Below are 12,975 nucleotides of genomic sequence, written 5' to 3'. Positions count from 1 at the left end.
ATTTTTTATGCAAAAAAAAAAAGAAGGTAAATTGCACTTGTTGGTTACTCACCCAATAACCGATGTGTATTTTTGTGTTGGGGTGTCTTTCATTTGTGGGTTGCTGTTAAATTTAAATTGACAGTGGTAGATAATCGTTTTCTAATTAGTTGCAAAACTGTAATCTGGGTGTTTTCTAATTAATTTTAGTATTAACTGCCAAAAAAGGCTTGTTTAATCTTTGGGTAGAATAGCGTTGATGGTGTGCTTATTAGGGCAAAATGGCACTAGACTTTTGCAGCATGGCACCGCACCAACCTAAAATACGCTAGTGAAAACACTAATAAATGTATTAAAACACATCCCATTTTGCTGTGTTATTTTAGGGCGATGTCTCAGAAGAGTTGTCCGTGGTGTCAGTGGTCCCTACGGAGGAGGGCATGCATCTAGACCCAGACAAAACCTACAGCGTGTATGTGGCCTCCAACACCATTGTCACCTTCCTGGCTTCACGCTACAAGATGGTTTTCGCTCTCGATCTCAGCCCATCCATCATTTCTGTGGTAGGTTGAGAAAAACATGCATAACTTAAACTAGGTTAATTTCTATCTAATCTTGTGTTTTTAATCATCTGAATGAAAAATAACATTTAAAAACATAGTTTACTAGATTAATTTCTATCTAATCTTGTATTTTTGGTAATGTGAATGATAAAAACCAATCAAAAACATTCATAACAAGGTTAATGTCTAATTTCTATCTACTCTTGTATTTTTGGTAATGTGAATGATAAAAGCATTCAAAAACATGCATACAATGTCATGTAAGTGGGTTAATTTCAATTCAATCTTATATTTGTGGTAATCTGAATGACAAAACTATTAAAAAACACGCATAACTGGGTTAATTTCTATCTAATCTTATATTTTTGGTAAGCTGAATTATAAAACCATTCAAAAACATGCATAACTGGTTTAGTTTCTATCTAATCTTGTATTTTTGGTAATCTGAATGACAGAACCATTCAAAAACAAGCATAACTGGGTTATTTTCTACTTTTGGTAGTTATTATTTAACCCTATTTATAAAAAGTTTAAAATTAATATTTACCTTTTCTTAAAATGGTTCGTTAACCTTCAGATTACTGGATTAATTTTTGACAAAAAACAAGTTGAGTGGGTACAAGTTTATAACTCTTATTCACATATTTTCACTTAAATGTTTTATAAATATGTAAAATAATGTTCATATGTGAAAAGGTAAATACTATTTTCATGTTTTTTTCAAATTGTTATTATATTTTTGATCAGTTAATTTGGTTTTAAAATGTGCACGAAATTGATAAAGCTGTCCTTACTTATGACCAGTTTGGATTAGTTGTTAGGTATTTACAGCCATTAGTCTCAATCACTATGTTTTCCTGACCACATTTTTTTGGAAACAAACTATGATTCATATTCCAATATTTTGTGAATTTATGATCAAATTAGCTGTTAGAATCGATTTTCAATTCCTCAAAATGACAGCAACATTCCGCCATTGTTGTCCAGCGAAAATACTTGCAGAAAATAATTTTTCAACTAAATATTCGTCAGGTATTTTAGCATTGAAAAACTAAGCTTTTAAACTCTCAATTAATCTATTTTCTGTTATTCTATTATTATTTCTGATGAGTGCCGTGTGCAAAATGGCGGGAAATATGAATTGGGGAATGCACTTTATACAGTATGTCATCGGACTAGATATCTCGCCATGATCAGAAAGTTAAAATAAAATCTGTTCATAATATATGATATATACATACGGCATTCATCATAGATTGGGTTTTAACAATATTTGTTACTGTAAATATTTGTCTTATTTAACTGTCTTTCTTTAATGTTATTCTGATCACAGGAAGGGTGTAAAATATATCTGACTCAATTTCTGTGTTTCAGAATATCTCGGAAGGATGTGTTATATATGATGAGTTGATGCTGACAGTGTCGGAATGCATGAATGGACTTGTTAAGCCAGTAAGTGCTGTAATTGTATAACAACATTAGTATGCAAACCTTACATATTCATTACTCGGTCTTAATTTAAAGCAAGGCAAAGAAGTTGAATTTTTAATATTTGTTGGGAATCTTTGTAAACTGTTCATATATTGTTATTGTTAGTACCATAATAATTAAATCATATTTTCCATTATTTGTTTTTATATCTTTACATTTTTGAGATAAATATTATAGTTTGAAATTTCTGGTTCTTTTCAGTGTAAATTTGTGTATTGTTCATCAAACATTTTGAAGATTTTAAACTCTTGATTCCATTAAAAACAAAAAATCATACTGCAATCATTAAGATCCATTAAAATTCATTATTTTGTATAATTAATAAAATTTGTGATTATACCTTTACAAATGTAATAGGGCCACTGGGGTAATTTTGTCATGTATTAATATTATTTTCTTTGTAGTTTCAAATCCCTGGCAGTTCCATTGTTATGTGCCCAGAGTTATATGTTACAGTGGTTGTTCAAACTCCATTGGTCTTGTCCAAGACAAACCAGGTATTTATTCCACTGTTTTTGCATCGTATATCAAAATCTTATTTAAATTTAGAAATATATTATACTTTTTACCAAGGGGGGTAACTCATCACAGATTCATGAACACTGGCAATTGCCATATGATTGTCACATGGTGAACATTGCCATTTTTTGCAATGTCTGATTGCATTTTATTTAGTGCTTTGAGACTAAACTAACCTTTATTTTTATATTAAATGTTTGTAAAAACAGCTTTAACTGTGCTTTTCATTTGGCTTTTAAATCTTTCAATGGTACATTGAAACCTCTCAAAACAGGACCTTCTGTAAACCGGAATTCACTGAAAACTGGATGTTTTTCATGGTCCCTTTTTAAGTAATTGTGCAGAAGAGAACCTCTCTAAACCGAATAACTGTTAAAACTGGACTTTTTACTTTGTCCCAAAGGGGTCTGGTTTAGAGGAGTTTCACTGTATATTGCTAATAAAAAGAATTCAATAATCTTTTGAATTTTATTTTCAGAAAACAAAGTGTGTATTTGTTTTTACATGTATGTATGTATATTTGTTTTTACATGTATATATGTATGTGTATGCTTATATGTGCCTGTCTGTGTGTGTGTGTGTGTGTGTACATGCATCTTGTGTATGCGTGGTATTATTTTAAGACTAGTGAAAATTGTTTCGCTAAATGATAGTCTAGAAAAGTGTAGATTTTCATGTGTTTAGCTTATACAGTTATGTACAGTTTGTTGGATTATTTACATTATTACATCAGGGGTGGGACATAGTCCAGTGGTAAAGCACTCGCTTGATGCACGGTCGGTTTGGGATTGATGCCCATCGGTGAGCCCATTGGGCTATTTCTCGATCCAGCCAGTGCACCACGACTGGTATATCAAAGGGTGTGGTATGTGCTATCCTGTCTATGGGATGGTGCATATAAAAGATCCCTTGCTACTAATGAAAAAATGTTGCGGGTTTCCTCTCTAAGACTATATGATAGCCAATGATTAATATATCAATGTGCTCTAGTGGTGTTGTTAAACAAAAAAAACCTTTTAACTACATTTGTATCACGTCATGCCTTAAATGTATATGATTTTTCAGGTCTTGATCCAGGGAATGCTGGTGACCCAGGACAGTGTGGACTTGTTTCTCGAGATAGTTCAGAAGGAGTTGTCTGCCTTTGAACATGAGCTGTCTCACACCTTCACCAAAATTCTCGATATGTCTCAGGCAGTATGTACCGTATAAAATATTTTTCTTATACACCTGTTGAAAAGGTGTGTGTGTCCATCGATTCTAGTTTTCTTACTTTTTCCTAGTTTTTAGTCTTTTTCCCAGTTTTCCTACTATATCTTCAAAATACCTATTATTTTGTTTCAAAATGCTGCAAATTGCTGTTAAAGTGAACATATTCCTTTTGTTATTATAAAGTCAACAGTTTTTGTTTTTTTGTTTTTTTTAAGCAAGATTATTTTCCAATTTTCGCACCACATAATTTCAACATATTAAATTTACGCCATGAAATACAGTGTGAGATGAGATTTTATTTCTGTCCAACCGGAGGGGACTATAGGTTTCATCTCCATCCTTCTGTCTGTCCATTTGTCCCACATATAGTTTTCCGTATGGTCTTTTTTCAATGCCTTGAGATATTTCAATTAACTGACCACTATATAAGATTCATGTTATTTTGGATATAATTGAAAATATAGTAAATGGAACACAATTTAAAAGTGTTTTCTCAGTAATACCATTTTTTGGATTTAACATTCATTTTCCCAGTATGAGTATGATTAATGTTGCTACATACTGTTTCAGTCATACTTTTGTCCTACTTTGTCCTTCTATTTTCCTACTTTTGTCCTACTTTTTATATATTTTCGTTCCTACTTTTGTCCTACTTCTTCATAAGGGTGTGCTGGACAGTCTGTTTGATACATTTAGGTGGCTGATTGAGAGGTTGTTAATTTTAAATCTTGCAGGAGACTATGAAGTTTGTTGACACCCCAGAAGATTCTGAAGACAGAACCGATATGATGAAAGAAGACTTGATATTTGGACCGGAGGCGGCCTTCGTCAACTTACTGAGATACGGAATATTGGCCTTGCAGCTGCTTCCCGAAAACTCAAGTGCTGGTGAGTGTTTGTTCTATGGGATGTCATAAAGAGTCCCATATATATATGCAAAATTTAAAGATTTTACCTGTTGTTGCAATTTCAAAATAATAAACCCTGATTTTTCTCCCACCCATTTTTTGTTGTTGGTGGATTTGATATTTAATCTAAAAATATATATATTTTGTTTTTACTGGCTACATTTCAAAGGTTTTACATTAATTTCTCTTTGGTGATGTTTGTTTTACTCCCATTAAATTAGGCATGTTTTTGTTACTTGTGTTCCATACCCAATAGCTAATGTATTTTTCGTGCATTAGTGTTCAAAAATTAATTAATAAATTCATTCATTCATTCATTCATTCATTCATTCATTTAAACCACCACACACAGTGACTTGTATGATTAACGCTATGAAATAATCAAAATAATATAAGTATAATACAGTATAACTAACTCAACTTTCTTCAAACCGCCGACATGGTTTTGTCTTTCTCTTCGTTTTAACTTGTTCAGTCATTCATTCATTTGTTCGTTTTTGTTCCTTGTTTCAGCGATGGTTGTGATCTCGGACAACATGGTCGCTCTGCCCGATGCCAGCCTGTTGGAGTCTCTGTTGTCCCAGCTTCGTAAGAGCACCATCGCCTGCTCGTTCTTCAAGATCGGCAGTGCGGGCGCCTGCTGCTTGCATCACCAGTTTGGACACGTACCACACATACAGCTGATGCAGTTCATAGCAACGGCCACTTTTGGAGCTTATTTTGGAACTCTTCCCAAATTGGTAAACACTTCGGAAGGGCAGAAAAATAAAAGGCTGTGCATGATCATCTATTGGATGTCTAACTGTTAAACATATAAAGATTGCTTGAGTTATGTACAAAGTACAAAATGTAGGAAACAAGTAACAGATTGTTGTATGTATTATTCTTGGAAATAATCATTGGATTGTGTTGATGATTGCAGAAACATTCTTCAGTATCCTAAGCAAAAACAATCGCAGAAAATGTCTTTTAAAAAAGCAAGGAAAGTCATGGAATTTAGACCCATTTATTTAATACAGTTCTCATTGAGAATTCAAAGGCCATGTTATATGCTACATGTATCTTGTCTGTGGGTTGTATCCTATAAAACATCCCTTTGTACTAATGGAGAAAAATGTAGCAGGTTTCCTCTCCAAGACTATACATCAAAATTAGCAAATGTTGGACATCCAATAGCTGATGATTAATTAATCAATGCTCTAGTGAAGTCGTAAAACAAATCAAACTTTAACTTTCATTGAGAATGTTCTGTAGAGCCTTTCTCACCAAGTTGTATATTATATGATATCATATGCTTCCATCACTGTTTTTTTTTTTTTTAAACAATGTGGATAATAACTGGTAACAAACACTTGTACATCAAATCCTTTGTAGGAAAAAAATATCATCTTTAATTTCCTTTCAGGAGCCAAGTGACAGCATGGAACCAAATGTCTACCACAAAGCGATGTATTTCTGGAACTTCCAGAAAGGCTTGGAAGGGTTTAAGTATGAGCTCACATACCAGAGTGACACGGGCGTTCCAGGATCGCTTGCATGGATACACAGGTCAATTGATTGATTGAAAACATATTAACTAACTAAGAGGCCCTCTCCTATATACAGTCAAACCCGCTTATTTGCATACCCTCGGTGCTGCTCGATTTTGTGCAATTAACCGGGTTAGTCGATTAACCAATAGAGTACCGACTTTCACTTTGTAACAGCCATCCAACTACAAAGTGGCATGGGAGACAGTCTAGCATAATGCGGTACTTCATACCGGAACTATTACAGTTAACACATGTCACATGCAGTTAGATATATATAAATGTAAAAAAATATATCTATCGATATATATAATTAGCATGGCGTTTTTGTTTTAATCTGCCAGACCAGAAATCATTTTCTAAAAAACCAACAACGTCCGTCACTGGGCGTCGTTTTCTAAAAACACAAACTGGCGTCGTTTTCTAAAAACACAAACTTTGTGCATTAAAAAAAACCCCACTGACCATCCACTAGTGTAAACAAAGTGTATTAGCCATGTAGTTAATGAGATAAACTTGAAACAACAGAACCATCAAAAAGTTCACGTTTCATCGGTGCACGTGTTTACAAAATGACGTCAGTTTCCGGAATTACCGGGCTGTTGATTGACCGAATAGAATTACGTGAACTTGTATGCATTTGCTGGTATGGTGTTCTTTCCATCCCAAAAGATACGGCAAGCTTTGGTATTATTTGTGATCCCCAAATAATGACTTTGCTATAGTTAAGCAATTAAAGTTAAGCTCGGCTAGTGAGTCGTTATCAGTTCCAGCAGTCTGCATTGCATGCATGACCGGTCTAACACAATTGACTGACCTTCATGGTGAGGTCCGACTGATTGGTGTCTAACAATATAGCAGAAACTTAGGGACGATCCATAAATAACGGTCTTTGTTATGTTTGTTTTTTTGACGACCTCCCCCACCAGTCTTTTTTTTTTCCGCTACATTTTCCGGGAAGCAAGTGATAAATCGTTTCTTTTGCGTTTAACAGATATAGCGTACACTGCATCTAATGAATAAGTGAACAACAACCCTTTCTCGGTCACATTTATTAAAAACATAACCGCCTAGGACGATTGATCTGTAATCTTTTAATTATTAACAAGGCTTCTCAACATAACGTAATAATTGATACAGAACAATGATTGTCCTGAACACGTCAATCGAATAGGGCCTCAATAGTTGAGTGCGCATGCGTACAAGCGCACAGGCAGTACTTCTAAAAATAATAGTCGGAGAGTTACTTGTTATTGAGATGGCCTCTGATTAACAGCAATATATTGCAAACAAAACATTAGGTCTTAGGTTTATTCAACTTAATTATGTCATTCTTAAATCTTGTAGTCGGGTATTGTGATTCGCCAGTAGTAACGTGCACACCATCTCATTTGCATGTCACACGTCGACTCTGTAAACAGCGATTACACTTACAGTCGGCTTACCACACAGTGAGCTCAAACAAAACAGATTAATCGGTGATTTATTTGAGTTTTTTTGCCAAAGTTTGATAGACATTCTCAGTCATTTGTGACATTAATTTAGCACCAAAAAAAACAAAAAAATTGTTATTTATATGTGCAAATAACCGATATATAGCCTGTAGTCTGTGCAATTAACCGGATGTTTTGTAGTGTTATAAGGGCAAATGGTTCCGTGTTGGGTGAAAATAGTCGATTAACCGAATTATGCTATAAACCGATGTGCAAATAAGTGGAGTTGACTGTATATGCATGCAATATATGTGGCGACTATATTACATAACTGTTTATTTAAACAGAGGAAGGAAATATATTATATTCAAAAGAATATGAACAAAAAGGAAGGACAGGTGCATGTACACAGGTTAATAAGTATAGCTATGTATTTAGCAATCTTAGAACTTTAGAACATCTCAAGAAAAATGAAATTGAACAGGTTTTCATTACTTTGACATGGGCACTCCATGTCATTACAAAACACTTGCTAATATGGTTTTACATTTAATATTAAATTAATATGTAAAAGCATGAACCATGCAGATTGTTAAATGGTGCTTGTGTAAAACTTTTAAGTACCAAGTGCAGCCTAGTATTAAGGTTTTATGTTGCAGATTGTTACAAAAGATTATTAGAAATAGTTTCTATTTAATATGCATTTGTAGGACCTACCGGCCTCGGTGGCGTCGTGGCAGGCCATCGGTCTATAGGCTGGTAGGTACTGGGTTCGGATCCCAGTCGAGGCATGGGATTTTTAATCCAGATACCGACTCCAAACCCTGAGTGAGTGCTCTGCAAGGCTCAATGGGTAGGTGTAAACCACTTGCACCGACCAGTGATCCATAACTGGTTCAACAAAGGCCATGGTTTGTGCTATCCTGCCTGTGGGAAGCGCAAATAAAAGATCCCATGCTGCCTGTCGTAAAAAGAGTAGCCTATGTGGCGACAGCGGGTTTCCTCTAAAAACAGTGTCAGAATGACCATATGTTTGACGTCCAATAGCCGATGATAAGATAAAAAATCAATGTGCTCTAGCGGCGTCGTTAAATAAAACAAACTTTTTTGTAGGACCTAACATTCTTATAGCATTTATGAATTTTACAACAATCTTTTGACATCCAAAAGCCGATGTTTAATACATCAATATGCTCTAGTGGTGTCATTAAAGAAAACAAAAACTTTTAACTTTACAACAATCTAATCATCTATAAATGACAGCCATTTAAGTTATTTTTCATATAATTCCATACGACTACTTGTATTCTGTAGACTGCTGTATGGCCATCCTCTAGAGGGCCGAAGCTTCGTGGCAGACCAGGTGAGGAAGAAACACCTGGAGAAAATTGTTCCTGCAAACATGGCCAGTGTGCTGTGGGTGCGACTCCGTGAGGGATACACCATTAAGGAAATTGCTGTCACCAAAGGTTTGTTAACTAGTGCTGTGTTGAAAATTGGTTCTCTATATTACACACTTATTTTGCTGCGCTAATATGTCATAGATCAAGGAGTAGAAAGTCCTCTTGTCTTTGTAGCATCAAGCAAAGAGTTAAATAATATTGTTTTCCAAATACGTTGTCTTCTTAACAATGATGGTGATGAATGCTTGTTTGTTGTTCAGATGGAAGCCAGCTGGAGGTGAAGCTTGTTTTGCCGTGGAGAGATTACACCAGAATAGAATACTACGCTGTGTCTGCCTGGCCTCTCAACAGCAGTCAGTAAGTATTTCTACACTGATTGAACTGTAATACATGTACATGGTCAATGTTTCGGCCAGAGGGTCCAAAGTGTAAAACTATGTATCTTAAAATCTTGGAAAATAATTTTTAGAGTTTTTATGTGTGGGTTTTTTTTTTTGAAAGATTATAGTAAGATAATTGCTGTTTAAACTTTGTCTAAGTACATGAAATGCAGTGTCCAGTTTCAAAAGATTTGAGGGTTTTTTTATTATGTACCCTCAAATTATTTTCTGGCAGAAAGCCTGATGGTCATTGTTTTTTATTTTACCTTTACAAAGTTAAAAGGCGAGATATAGGTATTACTTTTCCGATGGCGGTATCAACTTTGGCATTGAAGTTTTATTTTAAAGATTCGTGTTTAGATCAGTTTCTCACAAATTATAAGTCCTAGATCTCTGAAACTTGTATTATAGTTACACCTATAATGTACCAAATGTACCAAAAAAAAGGTTTATGGCAGGCCAGATATTTAATACCATGGGTTTCTTTGTTATCTGAGTAGATTTATTAATGATTTGGTTTTGGTGATTCAGTATTGCACTAGAATGTTTGGTTTGTCAACCAGAATTGAAGGAAATGGTTTACTACAGGTAACAGAAGTGGAAATCTTCAATCAGAACGTCATTAGGAGAATGATGTTTAGTGTTGCAGTGCAAAACCATTGCTTTTCATCTCGACACTGAATTCACACCAACCATGAATATATATTCCTGCTTTATGTGACTTTAATCAATAAAACAATGTTTAGTCTTGCCCAGTGGACAGGGTTATCCAGCTTTTGCACAGTGATAGAAAAATATGTCTGACCTCAGGGCTAAATAAATCTGTCCAACCCGACGGCTAGACAATTTCTACATACGCTTCACGTTCTAACTCATGTTTACAATGATTGACGTCATAACTCTTTTTTTTTCAGAATTCTGTTTGCCAAATAACGTTGTATCATTGTTTTTAAAATATTTTAAAAAATTAATATTTTCAACTTTATATTTATTAGTAAGTTGTGACATTTTTATGTAGTTGCATAATGTGGACTATATTTTTCCGTGTAAAGGAGTTTGTAGGTGAAATGTTTATGAATCGTTCTACAATAAACCGTAGCTTACAAAATTAATGTTTTATTACTGTAATTAAATGGGCAAGAAAAAGAATCAATCACTGTTCTGAGGTATAGATAAGGCATTTCCAACCCTTGTGAAAAAATGTTTTTGTCCCTCGGGTTGGAATTGCCTTATCTATACCTCACAACGGTGATAGATTCTATTAGTCTGTTCAGTTTGTGTTGTTTTAGGTATATAGTCCACTGTACTTGTTTTAAGGTTGGAATTGCCTTATCTATACCTCACAACGGTGATAGATTCTATTAGTCTGTTCAGTTTGTGTTGTTTTAGGTATATAGTCCACTGTACTTGTTTTAAGGTTGGAATTGCCTTATCTATACCTCACAACGGTGATAGATTCTATTAGTCTGTTCAGTTTGTGTTGTTTTAGGTATATAGTCCACTGTACTTGTTTTAAGGTTGGAATTGCCTTATCTATACCTCACAACGGTGATAGATTCTATTAGTCTGTTCAGTTTGTGTTGTTTTAGGTATATAGTCCACTGTACTTGTTTTAAGGTTGGAATTGCCTTATCTATACCTCACAACGGTGATAGATTCTATTAGTCTGTTCAGTTTGTGTTGTTTTAGGTATATAGTCCACTGTACTTGTTTTAAGGATGAATGTGAATAAAATAATTCCATGACATGTTTTGTTTTTGTTTTGTAATTCTATAAATTAAGTTGTGTGTATTAATGTTTATTATTTTTCAGTCAGCAAACATCAATAGAGATCTGGATGGAAGGAAATTATGAATTTCAGCATGAAATAACATGCGCGAATCAAAATGTTTTCAAGAGCCCATACAGGACTATCAACGTAAAGAGATTCTGGCAGACTCTACAAGGGTATGTGATAGACACTGGTATAGACATCTACCATGCATCAATTAACGTACACACATACACATGTATTCACACAAACATGCTAACAATAATTGATACATACCTGTAATAAATCTAAAATGTTAAAAACTTACAGACAGTAATTATTGTCTTTAATTACTTTTAAAGTTTTAATTTCACTATATGTTTTTATTACTGTAAGATAGCTACTTACTTTTAAATAAGTTTAAAAATTAGCACATTTGGTTAACTTGTAGTTAAAATTCATGATCAGTTTAATGAGATCTTTGGGGATACCTTCAACAAATGCTACATTTATAATGAGGTAATTTTGTTTGATTTATTATCTAGAGTGATTTTAAAGTTGTCGTTTTCTTGTTAAATTATCTTTGCCTCTTCAGTGTATTTAAAAAAATAGATTTTTTCCCTTTGTGTTTCACAGCATTCGAGAGACTGACCAGTTGTTGGCTCATCTACAGTCTTTCTTTACAAACCCTGTCTACTACAAAATACCAGAGAGTATAAAGATTGGAATACCTCTGTTCTACTTGTCGCAGAACTCGCAGACACCAGCTCTTAACTCTCAGCTGAGTACAAAGTAAGTATCCAGTTATTTATTGACCATAATTGGTAGCTTTCAGCTATATATTCTGTCTTTATAGCTCCGCTATGACATTCGTTAGCAAAGTTTTTCTGCTGTCAATTTGTCTGTATGTCCATCCATTCATTCATCCATCCATTCATCCATCCATCCATCTATCCATCCATCCATCAACTGTCCTTTAAAGTCTATGTTCTCCTTCAGTTTTGATTGAATTGTTCTGAAACTTGATACAATTCCTCTAAGGCATGCTCCAAAAACTAATAGACATATTAATGATTTTTAAAAATCCAAGATGTACACCCTGGCCTCTTAACCTAGACAATTTTTCCAACAGGCAAATTTCAATAAAACTTAGTAAAAATGATCCTCTCATAGATCTGATCAAGTGTTGTTATTTTTCGAGCCTCTTTGAAATCCAAGATGACCGTCTTGGCACATTTTTTACTTCTCACATCCTATGAGACCAATTTCAACAAAACAGTAAAAAAGTGTTGTTATTTTTTGGCCGATTCAAGATCCAAAATGGCCACCCTGACCTCTGATTGTCTGAGACATTTTCGACTTTTTCCACCGGGCAGGTTTCAACTGAATATGGCCCAAATGATGCTCTCAAGGCCCTGCATGTGTTGTTATTTTTGAGACCAAATTTAAAAAAGTGGATCATTTATTGGTTAATGTCAAATTAGTGGTCATCAGATGACCATCTGTAATAAATTGTTATTACTATGGTTCATTTTTCAGACGTATAGTTAAATACCAGATGAGTTATTCAGGCCCCATAGGCCTCTTGTTAAATTAGATGGTCTTTTTCTTCTTTCTCATCTGTTTTTTAACAAAGAATGTATGGTTGTTTTAGATGGACTTTTCTCTATTAAAACTATTACATAATAAATACAGAGTGATATAAAATAAAATTAAAATAGAATTCTATTTTGTCCAGGTTTGTTGGGCAGTATAATTAAACTATTTAGGTATTTCCTCATGTATTTACTAATTGAATGTATGTTATT

General features: G+C 34.1%; 1 protein-coding gene across 2 annotated transcripts in view; it reads left to right on the top strand.

The window, feature by feature from the left end:
* The window catches only part of LOC121374922 (KICSTOR complex protein SZT2-like), a 149,071-nt gene that overhangs the window by 5,181 nt on the left and 130,915 nt on the right, over positions 1-12,975 (top strand). For both annotated transcript variants that reach the window (XM_041502063.1, XM_041502062.1), the window contains exons 3-13: positions 366-542; positions 1,917-1,994; positions 2,438-2,530; positions 3,618-3,749; positions 4,499-4,652; positions 5,186-5,412; positions 6,078-6,220; positions 8,949-9,103; positions 9,298-9,394; positions 11,230-11,364; positions 11,804-11,959. In XM_041502063.1, coding sequence (XP_041357997.1) covers positions 366-542; positions 1,917-1,994; positions 2,438-2,530; positions 3,618-3,749; positions 4,499-4,652; positions 5,186-5,412; positions 6,078-6,220; positions 8,949-9,103; positions 9,298-9,394; positions 11,230-11,364; positions 11,804-11,959 — 1,547 coding nt within the window. The remainder of the gene's footprint in view (positions 1-365; positions 543-1,916; positions 1,995-2,437; positions 2,531-3,617; positions 3,750-4,498; positions 4,653-5,185; positions 5,413-6,077; positions 6,221-8,948; positions 9,104-9,297; positions 9,395-11,229; positions 11,365-11,803; positions 11,960-12,975) is intronic.

This window comes from Gigantopelta aegis, chromosome 6 (genome assembly GCF_016097555.1).
Source record: "Gigantopelta aegis isolate Gae_Host chromosome 6, Gae_host_genome, whole genome shotgun sequence".
Classification (NCBI taxonomy): Eukaryota; Metazoa; Mollusca; class Gastropoda; order Neomphalida; family Peltospiridae; genus Gigantopelta; species Gigantopelta aegis.
This window is presented reverse-complemented; position numbering and strand designations above follow the sequence as displayed.